Below are 26,552 nucleotides of genomic sequence, written 5' to 3'. Positions count from 1 at the left end.
TCCTCCCACCTTGGCCTCCCAAAATGCTGGGATTACAGGCATGAGCCACTGCGCCCAGCCGGCAAAAAGTCTTTAAATGCATTTACTAACGTTGACCATCCTGCTTGCTAATTGGAGATTATTCAGTCACTTTTACAATATAGTAATTGAATTTGGCTCCAGGCCATAATAAACATTCTGACCCATTAAATTAAGGCTACAAGCAAAATCACTCTATTCCTTTGCTCAAGCTACAAACACATTTCTCACAGGCAGCCACAGGCAGAATATTATAAGTTTTATAATATTCATGTGTCAAATGGCAAGACCTCCAATTAAAATGCTCATAGAAAAGAGTAACCTTTATGATATCTGTACTTCCAAAGTTACACCTTTAGGCTTTTTTTTCTTAATGTTTTTTCCTTTTCAACTACTGCAAACACAATTTAGTGTGACTACATATGAGCTGGGCATGGACTCAGTTCTGAAGTTGCTGAAAAGTGAAAGAAGAGAACAGCTACAGCACTTCCAGAGCATGCTGGCTGAGATGTATTGATAGAAAATAAGCTGTAAACCAGCTCCAGCAATACTATTTGTGCTTGTGCCTTTTGCAGATTGTATTTCATCACTGCTCTTCATAGAACATTAATAGATTAGACACAGCCTTTGGTCTAAAACAAGAAAAAGACTTTTATAGAAATGTTAACTTCATTTCCTTTTGTTTCACTTGCTTACCAATATAAAACATCAATACTGCAGCCTAGATATTGAACAGTTGCCACGGACAACCAAACTCATTAGTAAATTAGGCTATACCATCTCAGATAACTTATTCCCAGTTAGGCAAAAGAAATAATCAGAATTAGTCAGAATTGAGAGAATTACAGTATACTAGAGAGTTCATTGGTTTATCCAGTTTGTCACTGTTTTAAGTACAGTCATACATTGCTTAATGACAGGAATATATTCTGAGAAATGTGCTTTTAGACAATTTTGTCATTGTGTGAACATCATAGAGTATACTTACACAAACCTAGACGGTATAGCCTACTACATGCCGAGGCTTTATGGCATAGCCACTGCTCCTAGGCTACAAACCTGTATAGCATGTTACTGTTCTGAATACTGTAGGCAACTGTAACACAATTGTAAGTATTGGTGTATCTAAACATAGAAAAGGTACAGTGAAAATATATTATTATCTTATGGTACCATCATCACATATGCAGCCTTTTGTTGAAACCTCATTACGCACAACTGCATTAAAGACAGTGCAGGCAAAGCACGTACACACTAAGCTACAATCCTTTTAACTTCATTCCTCAATAAATATCAAGTTCACTTCTAATGATTCATTAAAGAACAACACAAGTGTATATTTGGTTCATAAATGAAAACCATCTGAAACTAAGAGTTTAGGTGGAAGATATATAACAGCAGAGAGTCCCTGGAGATCTAGAGACAATGTGGGCCAGGCACAGTGGCTCACATCTGTAATCCCAGCACTTTGGGAGGCCGAGGCAGGTGGATCACCTGGGGTCAGGAGTTTAAGACCAGCCTGGCCAACATGGCGAAACCCCTTCTCTACTAAAAATACAAAAAAAATTTAGCCGGGTGTGGTGGCACGCACCTGTAATCCCAGCTACTAGGGAGGCTGAGGCAGGAGAATTGCTTGAACCCGGGAGGCGGAGGTTGCAGTGAGCTGAGATCGTGTCATTGCACTCCAGCCTGGGCAACAAGAACGAAACTCCGTCTCAAAAAAAAAAAAAGATGTTATGGACACTGAAGTTTTATTTATTTATTTATTTACTTATTTTTATTTATTCTTATTGTATTTTATTTTTTCTTGAGATGGAGTCTCGCTCTGTCACCCAAGCTGGAGTTCAATAGCGCAATCTTGGCTCACTGCAACTGCTGCCTCCTGGGTTCAAGCAATTCTCCTGCCTTAGCCTCCGGAGTAGCTGTAACTACAGGTGCGTGCCATCATGCCCAGCTAATTTTTGTATTTTTAGTAGAGATGGGGTTTCATCATGTTGACCAGGCTGGTCTTGAACTCCTGACCTCAAGTGATCCACCCACCTCAGCCTCCCAAAGTGCTGGGATTACAGGCATGAGCCACCGTGCCTGGCCTGAAGTTTTAATTTTGAATAACTTCTTGTGTCTCAAAATATTCATCTTCTGTTTTTTTCCCCAAATATTTTTAAATGCAAACACTATTCTTAGCTCCTGGACAGTTAAAAACACAGGCTATGGTTTGCTGACTTCTGCTCTCCATAGAGAAATAATACAATCAGAAAGGGGTTAGGGATGTGATAGCCCTGAAGAGCTAGAATAAGGAATTTAAATTAATCTGGAAGACAATGGGGACAAGGCATAGGTTTCTGAGCAAGAACCTTTTGAGATCAGAGCTATACTTAAGAAAGATTTACTTGGCAGTAATGGAAAGGAAGGAGAGATTAGAAGATAACAATCAGCCTAATCCAGACTGGTTGCTTTGAGGAAAAAAAGAAGAAAAAAGATGTAAAAGGAAAGATCAACGGAACATTTGTTGGAAAAAAAAAAGAAGAGGAATGGTTTATTTATCTGGCAAGAATAAGTAAAACGTTCAATCTCTAGACAAGAAGGAGAAAAAAGGAGATTTTTGCATTCTCATTCTCTAGTGCCATCATTATAGTATATAACTTCAGCAGACTAACTGAGGAATTTGCCTTTTTACGGAAGCTTTAGAACAGCCCAAGTTGGAGCTTCCAGTTCAGAGACAGAGTCTTCTGGTATATGTCAGTTGAAATGTGGCAATCATGTTTTGGTTTTACAGATGTAATAGGTATGGTAGTTCCAGAGATGGTTTATTTATTTATGGCCCTGTTTACTCCAGAGAGTTCCCAAATTAGGAAAGAGTATTCATATGGCTTACATAGATATATCATTGCCTTCGGAAGTTTTAAGTCATTCTTCTATGACTCAGAATTTTTATCTATCTTTTCTTGTTCTGACAGGGAAAAAAAAAAACTGCAGTGCTGAAAATGCAACCAATTCAACATTGAAGTCTGTAACTACTCTCATTCTACGGACTCAAATTTGGAAGCTGGGTAGGGGGGTCAGAGAAAGGAGGGGTGGAAACAGACACGAACACAATTAGTTCTAATTCATGATAACAACCATAGTCAAATATTTTAGGAACACAGCAAAGGGAGAGATTTACTTCAACTGAGCAGCCTAGGAAGAGCTTCATGAAGAGAGTGACATCTGCACTGGGCCCATTCTAATGAGAGAGGAAGGGCAACTCCAGGCAGTGGGAAGAGTACAAACAATAACAAAAAGATGGAGGGGAAATACGGAACTCATTTCTCTTATTTCCAAAGTGGCACATGTTCATTGTTAGGGTAAAAGCACAAACTATGGTCAGAAAAAGTTTTTCATTAAAACAATTATTTAACCTGAAATCCTACCATTCAATCCCGCCACCATTTTAGTATGCACTCTTCCACACATACATCATAAACAGATTACCCTACTGTTTTATCTCTCGCTCTCTTTTTTTTTTTTTTTTTTTTTTTTTTTTTGAGACAAGGTCTTGCTCTGTTGCCCAGGCCAGAATGCAGTGGGGCGATCATGGTTCACTGCAGCCTCAACCTCCAGGGCTCAAGTGACCCTTCTGCCTCAGCCTCCTGAGTAGCTGGGACTACAGGTGTGCACCACCATGCCCACCTAATTTTTGTATTTTTTGTAGAGACAGGGTTTCGCCATGTTGCCCAGGCTGCTCTCAAACTCCTGAGCTCAAGTGGTCCACCCACCTCGGTCTCCCAAGGTGCTGGGATTACAGGCATGAGCCACCAAGTGATTGACCCTGCTTTTTCTTACTAGCATAGATATCTGTCCCTCCCAGCTTGGAATACATATCAGTCATTAAAAAACACTGGCATTCCTGAATTCAAGCCCTTTCCTTATGCGCCATCCTTTGAGCTCTCACTTCAACTAGATTGTGTTTTCTTGCAGCATCTCTCTAGGTGGATCCATGCTACCAGCTATTGTATTTAGTTTTTCTTTTTCCAAGTGAGATCAAAAAGGTTAAGGCATGACTTCTTTCATATTCAGCTTCAATAAAATCATTGATGAGATCTTTTAGATTTAATAAGAATTCTAAGTTTTCTGCCCTGCATCTCAAAGTAAGCTCATTTGCATAATAAAAATATTTGCACTCCGACACCACCAATTACTGGCTCGGGACAAGTTACTCAAATGCTTTCAGCCTTAGTTTCCTTACCTGTAAAATAGAGATAATAACCACATAGTGCTCCCCTGAAAATAAATTAGTAATTTTTTTCATTTTTTTTTTTTGAGACGGAGTTTCACTCTTGTTGCCCAGATTGGAGTGCAATGTCACGATCTCGGCGCACTGCAACCTCCAAGTCCTGGGTTCAAGCAATTCTCCAGCCTCAGCCTCCTGAGTAGCTGGGATTACAGGCGCCCGCCACCACGCCCGGCTAATTTTTGTATTTTTAGTAGAGAAAGGGTTTCACCATTTTGGCCAGGCTGGTCTCAAACTCCTGACCTCAGGTGATCTGACCATCTCAACCTCCTAAAGTGCAGGGATTAGAGGCGTGAGCCATCACACCGGGCCAGTTAGTTATTTTTAAAACATTTACTTTACTGATTCATTTTCAAAATCGAGAACACTATGAATCCAAATATAAATTAAGTAATAATGAGTCTATCTCTAGAATTTATCTTTTCTTTTTCCTCCCTCTCCCTCTTGTATTCTACACATGCTGCAGATGTGTCTTTTCTCTATCTGCACTCCTACCACTGCCTGAAGGCAGCTCTTACTACCTCTTGCTTGAATGGATGGCTCTCCAACCCCAGTGTCTCACCAGCGCTCCAATCTATCTTCCTCAATACTACCAGGATTATTTTACCAAAATTTTATACATCAGCTTAAACACCTCTGTTTCGGGAGGGGAACATCACACACTGGGGCCTGTAGGGGGATGGGGGACAAGGGGAGGGAGAGCATTAGGACAAATACCTAATGCATGCGGGGCTTAAAACCTAGATGATGAGTTGATAGGTGCAGCAAACCACCATGGCACATGTATACCTATGTAACAAACCTGCATGTTCTGCATGTGTATCCCAGAACTTAAAGTAAAATAAAGTAAAAATAATAATAATAAAAGATTTCTCTGTTTTCTAACATCCAATGCTTAGTATGTTCCTCTTCTAGAAATTATCCTGTAACTGTACTTGCACATACGTAAACTGACATATTTGTGTCATTCTTTGCCATATTGTCTGAAACAGCAACAGATCACAAATAACCTTCCATAAGGGTCTAGTTTAATAAATTATCTACAACCATCAAGGGACTATTATTTAACTGTCAAAAGAAGAGAAAGTTCTGTAGATACAAGCAAGAAATGTTCCCCAAAACATGCAAAGGATGAAAAAAAATCAAGAAACAGGACAAGACAGTATAACAGGTCTTCATTTGTATGAAAGGGGACTAGTTACTGCCAGATTGTGCACAAACTATCTCTAGAAGCATATCCAAGACATTGGGTTTCTTAAGTGCATCAGTTTCCTATGAGGAGGGAAACTGGGTGGCTGGAGTTCAAGGTGGAAAGGGAGACTTTTCACTGTATACCTTTACCTTTTAAATTTTGAACCAGGTGAATCCTATACCTATTCAAAAACTGAAGTTAGTTTTGTTTTTTTTTAACTGATTTATGTCGTCTGAGTCCCTTCACAAGGGACACAATCCACCTTAACAGTCTCATTACTAAAGCTTCCCCATTCCCTAACTGCACATTCACACCCTTGTATCTTTGTATTCACTCTGCACAGAAGGTATTCCCATTTTCTCTGGCTGGCAAACTTCCTCATGCTTCAAACACTGCCTCTCTAAAGTGGAATGAACTTCCCTTCCTGCCTTACTGTCATATTATGCAAAAGGGCCTTTGGCCTGCTTTCATTCCATGTTTGCTCCTTGGCATCAGAGGCTAAGTTCACAGTCCTAGCCCAAGTCCGTCAGAAGCTTACATTCCAGCTGGGCACGGTGGCTTACACCTGTAATCCTAGCACTTTGGGAGGCCAAGGCAGGTAGATCACATGAGCCCAGGAGTTCAAGACCAGCCTGAGCAACATGGTAAAACCCCATTCTATAAAATAAAATAAAATAATACACATATATATATGTATTTTTATATATATATATGTATATCCTATATATATCCTCACATTTCACCAGATTTTTTTTTTCTTTTTGAGACAGAGTCTCGCTCTGTTGCCCAGGCAAGAGGGCAGTGGCACGATCTCCAGCTCAAGCAATCCTCCCACCTCAGCCTCCCAAGTAGCTGGGACTACAGGCATACACCACCATGCCTAGTTAATTTTTATACTTTTTGTAGAGAAGGAGTTTCGTCATGTTGCCCAGGCTGGTCTCAGACTTCTACGCTCAAGCAATCTGCCTGCCTCAGCCTCCCAAAGTGCTGGGATTACAGGCATGAGCCACCTTACCCAGCCTTCACCAGATTTTAAAGGTGCCTTGCTATTCTCGCTCTGGTATTAAGCTCTTATAGTTTCTATACTCCAAGGAAAACAACACGAACAACAAGAAATGACAATTTTAAGTATAATAAAAGAACAAGAGACTATCAAAACTGAAGCAGATTTTGAAAAAGATCCAAAGGGAATTATAGAAGGGAAAAAGACTGTCATTTAGGCTGGATGTGGTGGCTCATGCCTGTAATCCCAAGACTTTGGGAGGCCCAGGCAGGAGGATCCCTTGAGCTCAAGAGTTCAAGACCAGCCTGGGAAACACAGGCAGACCCCATTATTTACAAAAGCAAATAAATAAAAAGAAAAAAGGCTGAGCGTAGTGGCTCATGCCTATAATCCCAACACATTGGGAGGCTGAGGTGGGCAGGTCACTTGAGGTCAGGAGTTCAAGATCAGCCTGACCAACATGGTAAAACCCTGTCTCTACTAAAACTACAAAAATTAGCCTGATGTGGTGGTGGATGACTGTAATCCCAGATACTTGGGAGGCTGAGGCAGGAGAATCGCTTGAACCTGGGAGGCGGAGGTTGCAGTGAGCCAAGATCGCACCACTGCACTCTAGCCTGGGCAACAGAGTGAGACTTCCTCTCAAAAATAAAAAGAAAAAGGAAGAAAAAAAGGAAAAGACTGTCATTTAAATTAAAAATGCAGTGAATGGATTAAATGGCATATTAGAAACTACTACACAAGAATTAGCAAACTGGAAGAACTAAAGAAATTACCAAGTGGGAAATATAAACTTTTTTTTTTTTGGAGACAGAGTTTCCCTCTGTCACCCAGGCTGGAGTGCAGTGGCACTGCAACCTCCACCTCCCGCGTTCCAGCGATTCTCCTGCCTCAGTCTCCCGAGTAGCTGGGATTACAGGCGCAAGCCACCACGCCCGGCTAATTTTTCGTGTTTTTAGTAGAGATGGGGTTTCACCATGTTGGCCAGGTTGGTCTCAAACTCCTGACCTCAAGTGATCCACCCGCCTCGGCCCCCCAAAGTGCTGGGATTACAGGCGTGAGCCACAGGGCCTGGCCAAAAATTGTTTTAATATCCTTTTATTACTCAGGAGAATAGTAGAAATGCTAATTAATTTAAGACTTTGAAATTAAATCTGCATAGCAAAAAACTTCTTGAAAGACTAGAAATACTGAGTATAACCTCTAAACTAGTAGTTAAGGTCTCCTAATCTCACTTTTCAATTCTATTACTCCTATATTTGGTAGGAATCTGAAAGCGATTCTATCCCTTTTTTCAGACAAGAGAAATTAAGTTAGTCTAGTATCCGGAATAGAATGTACTCATTAAATATTTGATAAGCTGCTGGGCATGGTGACACACCTGTAATCCCAGCACTCTGGGAGGCTGAGGTGGGAGAATCGCTTGAGCCCAGGAGTTCAAGACCAGCTTGGGCAACATGGCAGAAACCCCATCTCTACAAAAAATACAAAAATTAGCCAGGTATGGTAGTGCACGCATGTAGTCCCAACTACTCAGGAGACTAATGCAAGCTTGAGCCTGGGAGGTGGAGGTTGCAGTGGGCTGAGATCACACCACTGCACTTCAGCCTGAACAACAGAGTGAGACCCTGTCTCAAAACTAAATTGGCTGTTCCAGAATATGATGAATTGTATTTCACAAATGCATAATATTTCTCAACTCTACCTGGAAAGCTGGTTCTATCTTATTGTTTCAGTGAATGGCCTGGGTACCTCTTTGGGATTTTCGTTTTTCTTTTTTTCTTTTTTTTTTTTTTTAAGAAAATAGGACACCGGCCGGGCATAGTGGCTCATGCCTGTAATCCCAGCAATTTGGGAGGCTGAGGCGGGTGGACTGCTTAAGTCCAGGAGTTCAAGACCAGCCTGGGCAACATGGGAAAACCCCGTCTCTGCTAAAAATACAAAAAAAATTAGCCAGGCATAGCTGCGCATGCTTGCAGTCCTAGCTACTGGGGAGGCTGATGTGGGAGAATCACCTGAACTCAGGAGGTTGAGGCTGCAGTGAGCCGAGATTGAGCCATTGCACTCCAGCCTGGGTGACAGAGTGAGACCCTGTCTCCAAAAAAGAACAGAAAAGAAAGAAAAGAAAAGAGAAAAGACAATTAATGCTTGAGTTAAAACCCTAAATCCTAAACCCTAATTCTTGCTTCAAATTGGAAAATATATATATACTTTTTCCCTCACTATTGCTTCTAACAAAATAAATATAAATTAAAAATTTAGATGTCTATCTTTAATCATGGGAAACTGGCAATCAAAGGTTCAAGCACCTAAAACTGTGAGTGATATTTTCCCCACAGTTGGTAAAACTGTATATTCCACAACATATGGAATTCTACTGAAAGCTTTCGTTGGCATTTTGCCTTGTTGAATAAAAGTTAGAAGCTATGCTTAGACATTTTTTTTTAAATCAACACTGCCTTTTCATTAGACTAACGTTTAAAATATGACTTAAAATCATGGGAAAATATAGTAATGATACAATCCAACACTCATAAAGCTCTTAGCTCTGTGTCAGGAATAGTTATAAACATTTTAATGAACTAATTTAACCCACACAACAACAACATTATCAGCCAGGTACTATCTTTACCTTTGTTTTACATAGGAGGATCAAGAGAAATGGAGATTAAATAACTTCCCCAATGTTACCTATCTCGAAGGTGTCAACAATGGGATTTAAAAATAAGGAGTTTAATGCTTAACCATTATACTACTGTACTGCTTCCCAAAATTTTTATCATGTGCTGATTATCATATGCTGATTTATCTAGTATCTATATCTAAAGTGTGACTTTGGTATTTGCTAACTCATACTACCACATTTTGCCAAAGATGGCTATTCTGCTCATTTGCAAAAGATCAAAACTAATAGAGAATTCTACATCCATGTTTATTTTTTTATTCACACTTACATATTCTGTATAATCCTGTGCTGGGCTGTGCAGGATTATCCCCATCTGCACCCCAGGACTCTGTGCCTAAATTTTTTTCACTCAGAGAACACAAATTAGATGGTCCTTTTGCATGCAATGCCCTGTGTTAAGCAATTATTTACAGCTACTTTCCTAATTGGCAGTTAAATTTCACCAAGATTCAACCACAGCCTGATATATATTTCTCCAAAGAAGCTTAAAACAGTTTTTGATCACAGCAGAAAATGGCCTTCCTATTTGTTTATTGAACAAATACTTTACTCCACAAGGCAAGATCCTACTATATGCCAAGCACCATGATGGATACTAAAAATTCAGAGACAAACACAGCAGAGCCAATATTTGCCCCTGAGGCTCTGGTGGGGAGAGATGTTAAACAGTGAATAATCACACAAATAATTAATTACAATTGTGATAAGCATAATAAGGAAAAAATATAGAAAGTACATGATAGAAGGGCCTAACCTAGCTTAGAGGTAGTCAGGGAAAGTGTCCCTGAAAAATGGACATTTACTATGAAAACTGAGAATTAGTAGAAATTATCCAAGTAAAGAACTACAGAAGAGTACATCAGGCAGAAGGAAGGCCAACAGGAAGCACTGTACTTTGGAGGAAACAAAAACCCAGTGAGTTTGGGCAGCCACAAGCAGAAAGCAGCTGAGGCCAATGCTCAAAGGTCTCTTCCTAACTGGGTGGCCCACCATCTCCTCACTCCTCTCATACCATACCAGTCTCGATCTGCTGCTGGCCTACTGTGTGTGTGTCACTCTTCCCCCACGTCCCTACCACTTCACATCTTCTCCATGACTCCAAAGAAGAAAAACCACTGTATTTGTAGTAGTTAACACACAACTCTTTAAGAAGAATAATATAAATTCTGCAACAATTATATTGGTGGAGAGGATGTGAATAAATCTTTTTTATACGATTATTGATTTCATCTGTGTTTTAGGCAACTTGAGGCCAGAGACCATATCTTATATATCCCAGCACCTAGCAATGTGCATAGCTGGAGCTTGACAAGTAACTTTACTATTTGGGGAGAATTGTAGAATGAGAAATTTAAGTGTTGCTGATCTACATTTTTTCTTATGAGATTTACTAGCCTATTCATATACCCTTATCTATTTTAATTGCAAGAATAAAAACATGTTATCCACCTGGTAGATAAAAGATGAGCCAGTTCTCCAGGGATGGAGAGAGGACAAAGAGAAGGCTGGAAACACAAGAAAGCTATATAACAAAGGTTCCTCAACTCTCAACTCTAACAACTGTGCCATTTCTTTCTTCACAGAAAGCTTACTCATGGGAATAACTTAAGCTTATTTCAAAAGAAGGAATGACTTTGACTTGGATGGTGGCCAGCTGTGGTAAGAAGTGCAGTGAAATTCAGCCACTTTCCCCTTAAAAGTCATTCAACTGGAAATTTTATCAGTGGGAAATTCTCTAAGGGCCAAAGACTCTATTTTCTGCAGCTTAACAACATTTGTAAAACATTTCGAGTTCTAAGATTCACCACCTCTCTCCTCTATACACACACCCCACACTTATGCCAATCCAGTGTGCTAATTTCTGATAGAAGTGACATGGAATTTTTTGGAATCTAAAAGTTCAAAATATGTACCCAACACAATATAATATCATTTATGAATCTTTGTTTCTCTTTGAGACTGTATAAATATTTGGTACATAGCAACATTTGAGGGCAGGAAAAGAGAAACATCATGCCTTCCAGTGGAGGCAAGAGATAATCAGCTATCCTTATTATCATAAAATAACCTAAAATGACTAGCTGGTATATTAAATATCAGAACATAACACACTTAATTGAAGAACTACCATGAGCAGGAGACTATGGTAAACACAGAACCAATAATATAAAGAATAAAACCCACTCCTTGCCCTCCAGAAACCAACAGTCTAAAGGGAGACACCCTAGGAGAGTAGGGAGGAGAGGGGGAAGAAAATTCGATATGAAATCCATCATCCAAGGACTGATGATCCAGTATATGAGGACATAAAATCTACATTTACCAAGGGACTTGAAAGAAGGCAGTGAGTTCCCCATTTCCTACGTCTAATTATACAAGTTCCTTTTTACCTAACACTCTATCCCACTCTACCTCTTTGCATACATGCAATGCACATACTTAATTTAATCAATGGTTATTTGACCCCGTCTCTTTTTTTTTTTTTTTTTTTTGAGATAGAGTTTCACTCTTGTTGCCCACGCTGGAGTGCAATGGCGCAGCTAACTGCAATCTCTGCCTCCTGGGTTCAAACGATTCTCCTGCCTCAGCCTCCCAAGTACCTGGGATTCCAGGCACCTGCCACCATGCCCAGCCAATTTTTTGAATTTTTAGTAGAGATGGGGTTTCGCCATGTTGGCCAGGCTGGTCTCGAACTCCTGACCTCAGGTGATCCACCTGCCTCAGCACCCCAGAGTGCTGGGCTTACAGGCGTGAGCCACCATGCCCAGCCCCCATGTCTTAATAAGTATGTTGAGACCAGAAGTTTTCAGGATGAGGTTCATTATCTTGAAGTTATTTCATTTCATATTTTCTGAAGCAGCAGTTTCCTATCTAGAGCACAGCTCCCCAGATGGCAGAGAAAGTCTTGGGGTATTTTAAGACAGTGGGTTTCCTCACCTTGCTTTGAAAATTCATAAGCAGGAAAGTGAATTAGAGATAGGTTTTGTTTTTGTTTGTTGTTTTTTTTTTAAACGGTGAAAAGGATAAGAGCTGGTGCATCTATATATAGTTAAATTTGTATTTATACCCAGAGAAACATAAATTGGTTTGGAGTAACAAGAAAAAATGATGCAAATCAAGTTCAAGTAGACAGAAATGAAAAAGGCTGAGAAATACTGACAGAAGATTGCAAATAAAGATAGATTTTCTAAATTTTCAACAATAAAAATGCATTATTTTGTAACGAAAAATTATTCTTTCAGACTATATGAAGACACAGCATGATAAAAAGTGATTACTAATAGTATACTGTTCAACAGTATTATTTTTTAATGCAATATGAAAACTAAAATACTTTGATAAAAATACAAAAGAACAAAATTCCCTACTTACATATTCTCAACTTCCTTCCCTAATAAATCTTTTTGTAACTTGTTAAGAAGAAAAAGGTAGGCTGGTGCAGTGGCTCACAGCCTGTAATCCCAACACTTTGGGAATCCGAGGCGGATGGATCACTTGAAGTCAGGAGTTTGAGACCAGCTTGGCCAACATGGTAAAACTCTGTCTCTACTAAAAATACAAAAAATTAGCCGGGTGTGTGGCGCATGCATGTAATCTCGGCTACTTGGGAGGCTGAAGAGGGAGGATCACTTGAACCCAGGAGGCAGAGGTTGCAGTGAGCTGAGATCTCACCACTGCACTCCAGCCTGGGCAACAGAGCAAGACTCCATCTCAAAAAAGTAAAGAAAAATAAAAAAAAGAAAAAGGTGGCTGGCCGCAGTGGTTCATGCCTGTAATCCCAACACTTTGGGAGGCCGAGGGGGTGGTTCATTTGAGGTCAGGAGTTCAAGACCAGCCTGGCCAATAGGTGAAACCCCGTCTCTACTAAAAATACAAAAATTAGCCAGGTGTGGTGACGCATGCCTGTAGTCCCAGCTACTTGGGAGGCTGAAACAGGAGAACTGCTTGAACCCGTGAGGTGGAGGTTGCAGTGAGTCAAGATCATGCCATAGCCTGGGCAACAGAGTGAGACTCTGCCTCAAAATAATAATAATAATTAATAAATAAGGTAAGACAGCTTTCCTTTCCATAACAATTCCCAATAGAAACAGAATTAAAGCCGGGCGCGGTGGCTCATGCCTGTAATCCCAGCACTTTGGGAGGCTGAGGCAGGCAGATCACGAGGTCAGCAGATCGAGACCATCCTGGCTAACATGGTGAAACTCCATCTCTGCTAAAAATACAAAAAAATTAGCCGGGCGTGGTGGCAGGTGCCTGTAGTCCCAGCTACTCGGGAGGCTGAGGTGGGAGAATGGCGTGAATCCGGGAAGCGGAGCTTGCAGTGAGCCGAGATGGCGCCACTGCACTCCAGCCTGGGCAATAGAGTGAGACTCCATCTCAAAAAAAATAAAAATAAAAAACAGAATTAAATACTAAAATGGCTGGGGGGGGAAAAAAAAAGCAGCAGCCACCTAGACAATTTGAAAATGATTTCACCTGAACTTATGTGGCCCACTATATTCAAACATATACTGCAAGACTTCTACAGATCCAAGGTACAAGGAAAAGAAAGACACATGAAAGCTTTCAATGGGACGTCCTTCCTCCAATATATCAAATTTCTTCTCTATCTTTCAGTCTTATTACAGACTTGAATTTTTCCCCCCCAAAAGCTAACTCTTAAGGATTTACATTATATAGCACTGAAAGTTGTTGAAGCTTAAAAATGCCAAGGCAGAAGTTTGTTTTTTATTCTAGTCCTATCTGTATGGAAAGGTTTAAGGGCTGACCTGCCTGAGAGCAACAAGAACTGACTGAATGGACCTTCCTCATCAAGAATTCTGACCAAACAGCATATTCTAGAAAGAAACATCTACAAAGAAAGCAGCTAATCTCTGATATTTGCTAATTAAAGACCGCTACTTCTTTTGATACTGCCCTAATGCTGGTTTATTATGTAAAAATACACCCCGCTGTCGGAACCATGACCTAAAGGTTTAATGAAAAGGCTGGGCCCAAATCAGCCAGAAAGCAAAAAAGCAGCAGATCAACTTTGTGATATCTTTGTCTCTTGCCATATGGTTCAGGGAAATAAAGATCCTTTAATGAGGAATTCTGACTCATAGTATGAGACTACATTGTAACCAGCAGGGCTCCAAATAATATATCAACATCTGGTCTAAATCATTAAATTTTAAAAAGGCACTCCCAAGAAGAGAATGCAAAATCCCAACGCCACTTTCAGATAGAAGGCAACATACTCTCACGTTATGAATTTAGTAAGTGATCTGCATAGCTGAAATGACTCTGAAACAGAAAAACCACAACCCAAAATAGCCTGAACACTTTTGTTATCTCAAACAATGGGCAGTTAGCCATTCATTCCTCTCTCTTAGTATATATTTCACTTGTTTCAGTCAAAGCCCATTATAAATTCCATGAGATGGCTCAAATTTGACTATACCAGATATTTGACAGCTGGGGATGGGAAATATTCACTGTACGATAATTCCTAATATTATATGTTATAAATAAAAATAAATGCTATGCATATGTTCACTTAATTTAAAAATTTAGGCCGGGTGCGGTGGCTCATGCCTATAATCCCAGCACTTTGGGAAGCTAAGGCGGGTAGATCACCTCAGGTCAGGACTTCGAGACCAGACTGGCCAACATGGTGAATCCCCATCTCTACTAAAAATACCAAAAATTAGCCGTCCATGGTGGTGGGTGCCTGTAATTCCAGCTACTTGGGAGGCTGAGGCAGGAGAATCACTTGAACCCAGGAGGCAGAGGTTGCAGTAAGCGGAGATTGTGCCACTGCACTCCAGCCTGGGCAACAAGAGTGAAACTCCATCTCAAAAAAAAAAGAAAAAAAAATTTAGGCTGAGCGCAGCGGCTCATGCCTGTAATCCCAGTACTTCGGGAGGCCAAGGCAGGTGGATCACTTGAGGTCAGGAGTTCGAGACCAACCTGACCAACATGGTAAAACCCTGTCTCTACTAAAAATACAAAAATTAGCTGGGTGTGGTGGCACGTGCCTGTAATCCCAGGTACTCAGGAGGCTGAGGCAGGAGAATCACTTGAACCTGGGAGGCAGAGGTTGCAGTAAGCCAAGATTGTCCCACTGCACTGCAGCCTGAGCAACAGTGCGAAACTCCGTCTCAAAAAAAAGTATATTGCATACCTATAACCCGGAGAGGCATATTGTCCCTGCCACTGAGGAACCTACAACTTAGTGAGATGACAAACACTGAACAAGTATGAGTGCAATAACAGAGCATCTCCATGCTATGCTGAACTATAGGCTGTGGATAATGAGGATATTCCTATCCTACCCATTTCCTAAGGGTGCAGTGAAAGACTGGGAAGTTGTCAGAAGGCTCTTAAAATGACAATCCTGGCCAGGCACACTGGCTCACATCTGTAATCACAGCACTTTGGGAGGCCAAGGCAGGTGGATCACTTGAGCCCAGGAGTTCAAGAACAGCCTGGGCAACATGGCAAAACCCCATTTGGATATTTGTTTAAATACTACTAAAAATACAAAAATAGTTGGGCATGATGGTGTAAGCCTGTAGACCCAACTACTCGGGAGGCTGCGGTGGGAGGATCAATGCCCAGTAGGTCGACGCTACAGTGAGCCCAGATTGTGCCACTGCACTCCAGCCTGAGCAGCAGAGCAAGATCCTGTCTCAAAATAAATAAATAAATAAAAATAAAATGACTATATATAAAACATAAACACTTCATAACTATATAAATGATGAGTAATTAAATAAGTACAGGTTAAATATCCCTTATCTGAAATGCTTCAGATCAGAAGTATCTCATATTTCAGATTTTTTTGGATTTCGGAATTTTTGCATATATATCATGAGCTATATTGGAGATAGGACCAAAGGTTAAACACAAAATTCATTTATGTTTCATATACACATAGCATGAAGGTAATTTTACATAATAGTTGTAATAATTTGTGCATGAAACAAAGTTTTGACTTCTACCTATCAAGAGGTCAGATGTGGAATTTTCCACAAGTGGCATCATGTCAATACTCAAAAAGTCAGATTTTGGAGCATTTCAGATTTCAGATTTTCAGATTAGAGATACTCAACCTGTGTATGAAATAACCAGGCTAGTTTGTTTTTAAACAAATATCTAAGAAATAGTAAAATTCAAATGAGTCCTATAAAAGTAGTTTGTCCTACTGTTGTCCTTACTCCAGGACTGTAACAGGAGGACCCAATCTAAGCTACTGTTGCTGATACCAGAGGACTTTTGCCCTCTTACTTTGTCCATTTAGAGTTATACCAGCTCTATTTATAAAACAGCTTTAGAAAAGCCCAATTTTCCACTGTGTGGATGTAAACAAACATTTAAGTTGTGGTTCCATTAAAATTTAAACATAGCTATAGCCCTGCATATCCTTGAGTTCCACATCTATGGATTCAACCAACTGGAGATCAAAAATATACAAATACAAATAAAAATAGGCCGGGCACAGTGGCTCACACCTGTAATCCCAGCACTTTGGGAGGCCGAGGCGAGCGGATCACCTGAGGTCAGGAGTTCAAGAGCAGCCTGGCTAACAAGGTGAAATGCTGTCTCTACTAAAAATACAAAAATTAGCCAGGCATTATGGTGGGTGCCTGTAATTCCAACTACTCAGGAGGCTGAGGTGGGAGAATCTCTTGAATCTGGGAGGCAGAGGTTGCAGTGAGCTGAGATCGTGCAATTGCACTCCAGCCTGGGTGAAACAGCGAGACTCTGTCTCAAAAAAATAAATAAATAAAAATAAAAATAAAAAACAATACAACAATAAAAATTAAAATTAAAAAAACAGTATAACTATAACATTTACATCATATTAGGTATTACAGTATAAGTAATCTAGAGATGACAAAGTATACAGGAGGATGTGCATAGGTTATATGCAAATACCACGCCACTTTATGTAAGTAACTTGAGTATCTGCAGATTTTGGTATCCGAGGGGGGTTCCTGCAACCAATCCCCCATGGATACCGACGGATAACTGCCCATCTCCAAAAATCTTCTGTTCTCTCAGTCACATGAGTAAATGTTAAAAATGATTGGAACAAAATATATATCTGTCTCTGGCTGGGTGCAGTGGCTCACACCTGTAATCCCAGCACTTTGGGAGGCCAAGGCAGGTGGATCACATGAGGTCAGGAGTTTGAGACCAGCCTGGCCAACATGGTGAAACCCCATCTCTACTAAAAATACAAAAAAATAGCCAGGCGTGGTGGCACACGACTGTAATCCCAGCTACTCAGGAGGCTGAGACAGGAAAATCGCTTGAACCTGGGAGGCAGAGGTTGCAGTGAGCCAAGATCGCACCACTGCACTCCAGCCTGGGCAACAGGGCAAGACTGCATCTCAAAAAAGAAAAAAAAGAAAAATACATATATCTATCTATAGATATAGATATCTGTCTCGTTCTTACATCTCTTTTGATGTAGCAACAGCTTTACAAATGAAACTTCATGATTCCCCAAGTAATCTACAAAGTTATTTTACATACGATTTCATTCTAACAGGCTTCAAGCTAAGCAGGCACATATACCACAAAAACTCTTCATCTGTTTTGCAGGCATACTTTTGTGCTGATCTGTATCTACTCTAATTTCTCAAAAAAGAAATGCTGTGGATCAGGCACGGTGGCTCATGTCTGTGACCGCAGCACTTTGGGAGGCCGAGGAGGGTGGATGGCCTGAGGTCAGGAAATCAAGACCACCCTGGCCAACATGGTGAAACCTAGTGTCCACTAAAAATACAAAAATTAGCCGGGCATGGTGGCGCATGCCTGTAATCCCAGCTACTCGGGAGGCTGAGGCAGGAGAATCGCTTGAACCCAGGAGGTGGAGGTTGCGGTGAGCTGAGATCGCACCACCGCACTCCAGCCTGGGCAAGAGAGTGAGACTCCGTTTCAAAAAAAAAAAAAAAGAAAAGAAAAGAAATGCTATGAAATTGGGTGTGGCTATGAAACAAGCTTACCTTCACATCATTCTTCTCATATAGGCCATTCATGCAGGCTATGCTAAAGCCAGGCTCTAAACAGATACTGTTGCCAGACCCAGGACAAATGGAACCTCTATGACTAACAGCATTCCTGTTGCTTCTGATTCTAGGTGGGAAACCTCCACTGATATTTAACAACTTTGCTCTAAGTAGATGTGGAATGGTGGTGTGAAAAAAAGCAGAGGATCTGGAACAACAGACCACAGTTCAAGTCCAGGTTAACTAGCTGTGCCACTGTGGGCAGGTTACTTAATTTATCTGAACTACAGTATCCTCCCTCATCTGTAAAACGGAGACCACCACTATACCTACCCATAGATTGCTATGAGATTATAAATATAAAAGTATTTTATGAGCTATAAATGATCACATAAATATTCTTTTTATTTACTCTATTTTTTCCTTAGCATAGGAATTATATATTAATTTTCAAAAATTGGAAAATACAGAAATATATTAAGAAGAAAAAAATCACCCACCCAAACACTGTTATTGACTTAACTGAAATAAAGTCTAATATCAAACAAATTTTAAAGCAAAAATATTTTCAGATGTTAATACTGATAATTACAAATGACAAAATTAACTGCTGATCTCCTTTTAAGATCAGAGTAGGCTGGACACAGTGGATCATGCCTATAATCCCAGCACTTTGGGAGGCTGAGGCAGCAGTATTGTTTGAGGCCAGGAGTTCAAGACCAGCCTTGGAAATATAGTGAAACCCTATCTCTATAAAAAAAAATTTTAAATTAGCCAGGCATGGAGGTGCACCCCTGTAGTCCCAGCTACTAAGGAGGCTGAGGTGGGAGGATCTGTTGGGCCCAGGAGTTCGAGGCTGCAGTGAGCTATGATCACACCACTGCACTCCAGCCTGGGCGACAGAGCGACTCCATCTCTAAACAACAGCAAAACAAGAGCAGAGCAGTCTTTCCCATTTATCAGTGTAAAGTGAAGATAATACTGCTATTTGTCCCAGAGCTGGTCCCAAGAACATATGATATACAAGTGAGGCCCATAAAAGTCAACGCCACAAAAAACTCCCAAAATAAATATTTCATGAGCCCAAGGAGTACTTACAACACATGCTCTCAGATGCACTGGAGAAAGCAAAGTATCTGAAGCCCCATTAACAAAACTGGCATGACTATAATGTCACATCACAGACTGACACATTTCTATGGGCCATTTTAATGAAAAAAAGAAAAATTTATATACCATGCTACAAAGTACTCAGTCTAAGACTTGTGACTTTTTCACACTGCCTGCTGAATCCAAGCCTTCTTAGAATTTCTTGTGCCCTTCTCCTATTTTTCCTTTCCCACCCTTCCCTTGACTACCTCCTCTTCCTTGTTTCATTATTGAATTGGACTCACTCTCTGTTTAAAACTGCCTTAAATAGAGTTTTAAGTGGTACATGCCTGTAATCCCTGCTACCTGGGAGGCTGAGGCAGGAGAATCACTTGAACCCGGGAGGCAGAAGTTGCAGTGAGCTGAGGTCACGCCACTGCACTCCAGCTTGGGCTACAGAGTGAGACTCTATCTCAAAATAAATAAATAAATAAATACTCCCACCCTACCCCCTCCCTAATTGTGGAGTAAAAGTGATGACCCAGTTGCAAATTATATATATATATCAGTGACCAGACTACTGTGCTTAGCAAATATACATGAAATTACAAATCCTAATGAGTTCTGCCCCCATAAAAGTAAGTAATGTCTTTCTTTTTTTTTTTTTTTTTTTTTGAGACAGAGTCTCCCTTTGTCACCAGGCTGGAATGCAGTGGCAAGATCTCAGCTCAGTGCAACCTCCACCTCCCGGATTCAAGCGATTCTCCCGCCTCAGCCTCCCGAGTAGCTGGGACTACAGGCGCGTGCCACCATGCCCAGTTAATTTTTGTATTTTTAGTAGAGACGGGGTTTCACCCTGTTGGCCAGGATGGTCTCCATCTCTTGACCTCGTGATCAGCCCGCCTCGGCCTCCCAAAGTGCTGGGATTACAGGCATGAGCCACCACGCTTGGCCAAGTAATACCTTTCTTACCACATCTCTAAATATTCAAATCCTATCTGTCTTTAAGACCCAACTCAATGTTATATCCTCTGTGAAGCCTTCCCTGATTCTCCAATCAAAAGTAATCTCGTCTTCCTCTGACTTTCCATCATACTCTGTTTCCTCAGTGCCACTTAAGACTTCCAATTCAGCCGGGCGTGGTGGCTCACGCCTGTAATCCCAGCACTTTGGGAGGCCGAGGCGGGCGGATAACCTGAGGTCAGGAGTTCAAGACTAGCCTAACCAACATGGAGAAACCCCGTCTCTACTAAAAATCCAAAATTAGCCGGGCGTGGTGGCACATGCCTGTAATCCCAGCTACTAAGGAGGCTGAGGCAGGAGAATCACTTGAACCTGGGAGGCAGAGGTTGCGGTGAGCCAAGATCATGCCACTGCACTCCAACCTGGGCAATAAGAGCATAACTCCATCTCAGAAAAAAAAGACTTCCAATTCAGTATCATACTGATTGTGCCAGGCATCACACTTATTGCTTTGACATTGGAAGGGGTCTCAATAAACACCTGCTTGATAAGTGAATGACTATTACAACAATTGAAAATTTCATCTTCATCTAGTAAATTTTAATTATGGAAATATCCGAAAGTCATTTAGGCTCAAGAACAGTAAATGAAGTAGTTGAGCTCAAGAATGCCTACTTCAGTCAAAATGTACATTTTCTTGACCAAAATAAGACTAATTTGGCATACGTATGTAAATAATCTGAAAGAAATTCCCAAAGAAAAGCACTAGAATAAGGATATAACCTCCCAAAGTAACTCCCAAGAAATACTCACCCAGATCACATAAATTCCAGAAGATTTGTTCTAAAATCAGTTTCATTATTTTACCGTAATACTATGTTTCTTTTCTAGCAAATTCAGAGTTCAATTATCCAGTTCTATTATTTCTTCTTCTAATATATTTCTGATTAATTCCTTCTCCATTTTCCCTGCCACTCGCAAGTCCAGGCCTTCATTTTCTTCATAACCAACCAATTTTAAAAGCTTCCCAATTTGTCTCCCTTCCCATAGTTCCTTCAACAATATTTATTGAGGGATCCTATGTGCCAATTTTGAGGGCAGGAACTGAGGACCATATAAAGAAATATCAGACCAGGCACAGTAGCTCACAACTGTAATCCAGCACTTTGAGAGGCCAAGGCGGGAGGATTGCTTGAGCCCAGGGATTCGAGACCAGCCTGGGCAACATAACAAGACGCTGTCTCTATTTAAAACCAAAATAAAATTTTTTAAAAAGAGAGGAATATCAGACAAGGCTTGACCTCCAGGAACAATCTTGAAGCATGTACAGAATCCACATATTTAACGGTCACAGTTGGCACCGAGAATGTGAAGCAATGGGTAGGTCCTCTGGCCTCCCCAAAACACACTATGCTATTCTCACACGCCATTCTCACGCAGTCTTTCTCACACACTACTGTCATCCTCCTTCCCCTCCTGCTCTCATTGTTCATCCTTTTGGATAAGGCCTATGTTACACTGCCCATATGTCACGCACCAACTTCATCTCCAATTTCTCTCCAACTTGTCTCCTGAGCTGCAATCAAGATAATCTACTTGCTGTAACCTGGAAGTGACTTACTCACAAGTACCTTTGTTCATGATTAACTATTTATCAGCACAATCCTCCCTACTTTGTCTCTGCTAACCCATAGCTACCACCAATCTCAAGTCCCCTCTTTTGTATGTGTTGGAAAGTATATAACTTAACTACATATCATTGTTTTCATCTTATAACCTTATTTCTTTTGTATTTGTCTCACAGTGTGTATTACAGTGTTTCCTAACTAAGGCCGTATATCACAATCACCTATGGAGCTTCCTAAAAAATACGAAGGCCTGGCCGGGCACAGTGGCACATGCCTGTAATCTCAGCACTTTGGGAGGCCGAGGCAGGCAAATCACAAGGTCAAGAGATGGAGATCATCCTGGCCAACATGGTGAAACCCCGTCTCTACTAAAAGTACAAAAATTAGCTGGGCACGGTGGTGCGAACCTGTAGTCCCAGCTACTCGGGAGGCTAAGGCAGGAGAATCGCTTGAACCTGGGAGGAGGACGTTGCAGTGGGCCCAGATCGTGTCACTGCACTCCAGCCTCGTGACAGAGGAAGACTCCATCTCAAAAACAAACAAACAAAGGCCTTCAGCTACTTGGGAGGCTGAGGTGGGAGGATTTTTCTCAGTCCAGGAGATGGAGGCTGCAGTGAGCTATGATCACGCCACTGCACTCCAGTGCCTGCGTGACAGAGCGAGACCCTGTCTCAAAAAAAAAAAAAAAAAAAAGCAAAATACAAAGGCCTTGACCCGTGGGAGCTGGACATCTTAATTTCTAAAAAGCCCCACTGATGATTTTCATGAACACTCTAAGCTGAGAAGCACTGATTTATTGCAGTGTTTTCCATATAGCAGACATTCAATGCTTATTAATTCATGGCATGGAAGCCCATAAATAACTTTTCTCTAAATAGCCTAACCAGATATCAACCCCTAGACTACACTAGCTCTGTTCCAAGTGCAACATGTGGTTTTAAGATTTCATTTCCTGAAGTACTACATGGAGAGACACTATTACCTTGTCTCTTTACATTGTTTCCTATTTGTTGAAAAATGGAGGCCTGGAATGCAGCCATGTTAGACAACACTACATAAGAATGTACTCTGGAGTGTTCTGTTCAAATTAGTTATAAAAAGAAGAACAATGTACAAGTAGACATTGTGAATGAATACAGCATTCTTACTGAATGAATAGATTCTTACTAAAGCTATAGAGAAGAAAGATCAGGAATTTGGTCGGTGGTGTCACCCTGTCTTCCTAGCTACCAGTCTCCTAAATTGCTTGAGACAGTCCAGGGACCCCTGAAGACTGAGGAAGACTTTCAGCTGCTAAAGAGCCTCTAAGTGCACTAAAGTGCTCAAATCAGAAAAGTAACCCAAGCCCCACCCAGACAGACCCACAGTTGCCGCCCAACTGCCCTGACACACACTATTTACACAGCTCAGTGGGGGAGCAGTATGAACTTTTTCCAAAATTGTTCCTCACAAGCAGGACCAGTCTGAGTCACCCACCCAGGGTGGGAAAGAAAAGTGTGACATTAGCCAGGGGAGTCTTGGGAGACTGGTCTCAGCACCTCTTTTTTCCCATTTCAGACGTGGGCTCCACCTCCTCTAGGAATCACCTCGGTTATGAGTCACAGCTGTGGGTTACAGGGGTCTGCAGAGCCACCAGGAAAGTTGTGGATGGGGAGCGGATGCCCCAGCCTTCTCTCCGGCAGGGGCGGCAGATCCCAGATTCCAGAGGCCTCTCCCAACAGCTCCATCTTGCTTCCTGCCAGGAGGAGGGGCCAAGGAGGGCCCCCGAGTCTAGAAAGGCCCCAGTGGGAGGAGGCCGTTTGACAGCAGGTAAAGCCAGGTGGAAATGTCCACAGGAGGGAATGAAAGGAAGGGCAGCAGGGCTGAGCGGAAGGAAAAACCGGGCTTGTGGTCACGAAGGACTGCATAAAGGTGTGAGAGTGCCAGAGGAGTGAGCATAAGTAAAATGCCCAGGAGGGAGGAGGAGGCGACAGAGAGTGAGGCAAGTGAATAAAAGGGCGGAATACAGGGAGCTCTGGGGAGCGGGGGTGGGCGAGGCGGGTCTCAGGGTGAGGGGCAGAAGTATTAGAAAGGAGGACAACGTGGCTCAAATAAGGATCCCTAGAAGAGAAGGCAAGGGATCCGTGGGAAGGCCCGCTCTCCCTCCCCCGCACAGCCAGATCGAGGAGGCCTAAAAGGCGCTGAGAGCGAGGAAGTCAACGTGGGGGCGAAGCCTGCGCGGGGCAGGGACCCTCGGACATCCCAGCAACTCTCATTTATTGGGTGTCTGCTGTGGGCCACACGCCGCGCGAGGCACTCCACGAATAATACCTCGCCATATCTTCACGACAAGCCCGCAAGGCAGCCTTTTTCATGACTGCTCCCATTTTATAGATGAGGACACTGAGGCCCGGAGAGGCTCAGGACTCGCTCAAGGTCACAGGGCGGAGAAGAGGCCATTCGAACCCTCGGCGCCTGGCTCCGGAACCCACGCGGAAAGCCACGGCCAGCGAGCCGGCCACAGGCAGCCGCGACGCGGGCCGGGGCCCCGGGGATACCTCCCGCGCCCGCTCCCGCGCCAGGCCCTGCGCGCTCACCCGGACGAGGTTGCTGACGGCCGCCTGCACGGCGGCCACGGGCGCGGTGAGGTCAGGAATGGCTTTGCCGTCCACCTCGCCCTCCTCGTGCATTATCACCAGGTGGGAGATCTGCTGTGCCACCGGCTCCAGGATGCTCTCGATCGTGCGCGTATGAAACACTGGCATCGCGGCGGCGAGCGGGGCGGCGAACCGCGGGCGACAGAGAAGTAGGATCCACGGGGCCGGGAACCGGCGAAGAGACAGACTCTGTGCAGCGACTACGGAGTCGGGGCTTCCCTCGGCGTAACCAGCCTCACGGGCTCCCCGCCCCCTCTCGTCGCCGCGCCCAATGGCAGCGCCGCTCAGACCTGGGCCGCCACTCCTACTGGTCCCTTTTCGAGATGCTCCGCCCCAGCCACCGCGCCGCCAAACCCCGCCCCTCCCCCATTCCCAAGGGAGGGGCCTGGGATTGGGGCTGAGCCGCCGGGATTGCTACCGGATTCCCGAGCCCTAACGCCGGGCGCTCCTTATAAGGGCATGGTGGGAGCGGAGCGGGCCGCTGGAGCCGGCTGGCCCCGCCCCCGGGCCGCCTCCCGCCTCGGATCTGGGGGGCTCCGCCCCTCTGCAGAATCACCTCAGCGGGCGGGGTCTCCTCACCTCAAGCGGCGCTAGAGTTTGATGAGACCAAGGGGTCTCCCACGTCCCCTCCTCAACTTTTCCCTTCACACGACACCCTCAAAATACTCCTTCCATTCCCTCCCAGCAATGCATGGGAAGGTTTTTAGTAAAAGATTCAAACAGCAGAGGTGCACTGAGAAACAGCAGCGTCCCATTCACGTAAACGCAGACTCCGCCCCCTGCCCTCCTCAAAGACATTCTGTTTAACAGCTGGGTGTGTAGCCTTCTAGACTTGTCTATAGATTCACTTCTACATATATCTTTTCTAACTAAATGAGATTAATAAACATTTTCCTGGAACTAGGTATGATTACCCTTGATGAAAATGCCCTTATCTTTCACTGCTGGTAGAGGTCTACCTCATTCTTCTTAATGACTGCATGATATTCCATTGCATGAAATAAAACTATTTACAGAACCAATTTCCTACTCATGGACTTGGGTTGGGTCCTGGTTTTCACTATTAAAAAACAATTCTGCATGAATTGTACTTGCCCCTGTGCTGTGCATCTGTGTATTTATCTAGCGCAAATGCCTACCAGGAAAGAGAAAAACGCAAAAGTATGTGAATTTTATATTTTGATAGGTAAGACCAAATTATCCAGTTCCCTCACGCTTTGTATAAGACATCTTCCAGGCCGGGCGCGATGGCTCACGCCTGTAATCCCAGCACTTTGGGAGGCTGAGGCGGGCGGATCACGAGGTCAGGAGATCTAGGCCATCCTGGCTAACACGGTGAAACCCCGTATCTACTAAAAATACAAAAAAATTAGCCAGGCGTGGTGGCGGGCGCCTGTAGTCCCAGTTACTCATGAGGCTGAGGCAGGAGAATGGCGTGAACCCGGGAGGCGGAGCTTGCAGTGAGCGGAGATCGCGCCACTGCACTCCAGCCTGGGCGACAGAGCAAGACTCTGTCTCAAAAAAAAAAAAAAAAAAAAAAAGACATCTTCCAAACGTCTTACTTACTTCAAATTCGCTTTTGCCCAAGCTTTCCCATTCTGAGGTAAACACTTTCAGTAATGCCTCCAAGCAAAAGATTCTCACATCAAATGAAAATTTTTGTCTAGTCCTACCACAACCACCACAGCTGTTTTCTCTGCCCATTACTTTGTGTTAATAGTATAAATATTTGGGTGATGGGGCCAGGCACGGTGGCTCACGCCTGTAATCCCAGCACTTTGGGAGGCTGAGGCAGGCAGATCACCTGAGGTCAGGGGTTCAAGACCAGCCTGGACAACCTGGTGAAACCCCGTCTCAACTAAAAACACAAAAATTAGCCAGGTGTGGTGGCAGGCGCCTGTAATCCCAGCTAATCGGGAGGCTGAGACAGGAGACTTGCTTGAACCTGGGAGGTGGAGGTTGCAGTGAGCTGATACCGTGCCATTGCACTCTAGCCTGAGCAACAGAGTGAGACTCCCTGTCCAAAAAAAAAAAAAGTTGAGTGATGGAACGATATGATTTTTTT

The 26,552-nt window shown here is 42.8% G+C and overlaps 1 protein-coding gene across 2 annotated transcripts in view; it reads right to left on the bottom strand.

Moving 5' to 3' along the window:
- The window catches only part of VCL (vinculin), a 119,291-nt gene extending 94,377 nt beyond the window's left edge, over positions 1-24,914 (bottom strand). The window contains exon 1 of one of the 2 annotated variants that reach the window (XM_001147346.7): positions 24,428-24,914. In XM_001147346.7, the coding sequence (XP_001147346.1) occupies positions 24,428-24,595 (168 nt within the window). In that variant the 5' untranslated portion in view covers positions 24,596-24,914. The remainder of the gene's footprint in view (positions 1-24,427) is intronic. The other variant, XM_507854.8, reaches the window with a different exon arrangement.
- Positions 24,915-26,552: the final 1,638 nt, after the last annotated feature.

This window comes from Pan troglodytes, chromosome 8 (assembly GCF_028858775.2).
Source record: "Pan troglodytes isolate AG18354 chromosome 8, NHGRI_mPanTro3-v2.0_pri, whole genome shotgun sequence".
NCBI classification, from domain to species: domain Eukaryota; kingdom Metazoa; phylum Chordata; class Mammalia; order Primates; family Hominidae; genus Pan; species Pan troglodytes.
The sequence above is the reverse complement of the archived record's forward strand: the minus strand, read 5'-3'. Positions and strand labels throughout refer to the sequence as shown.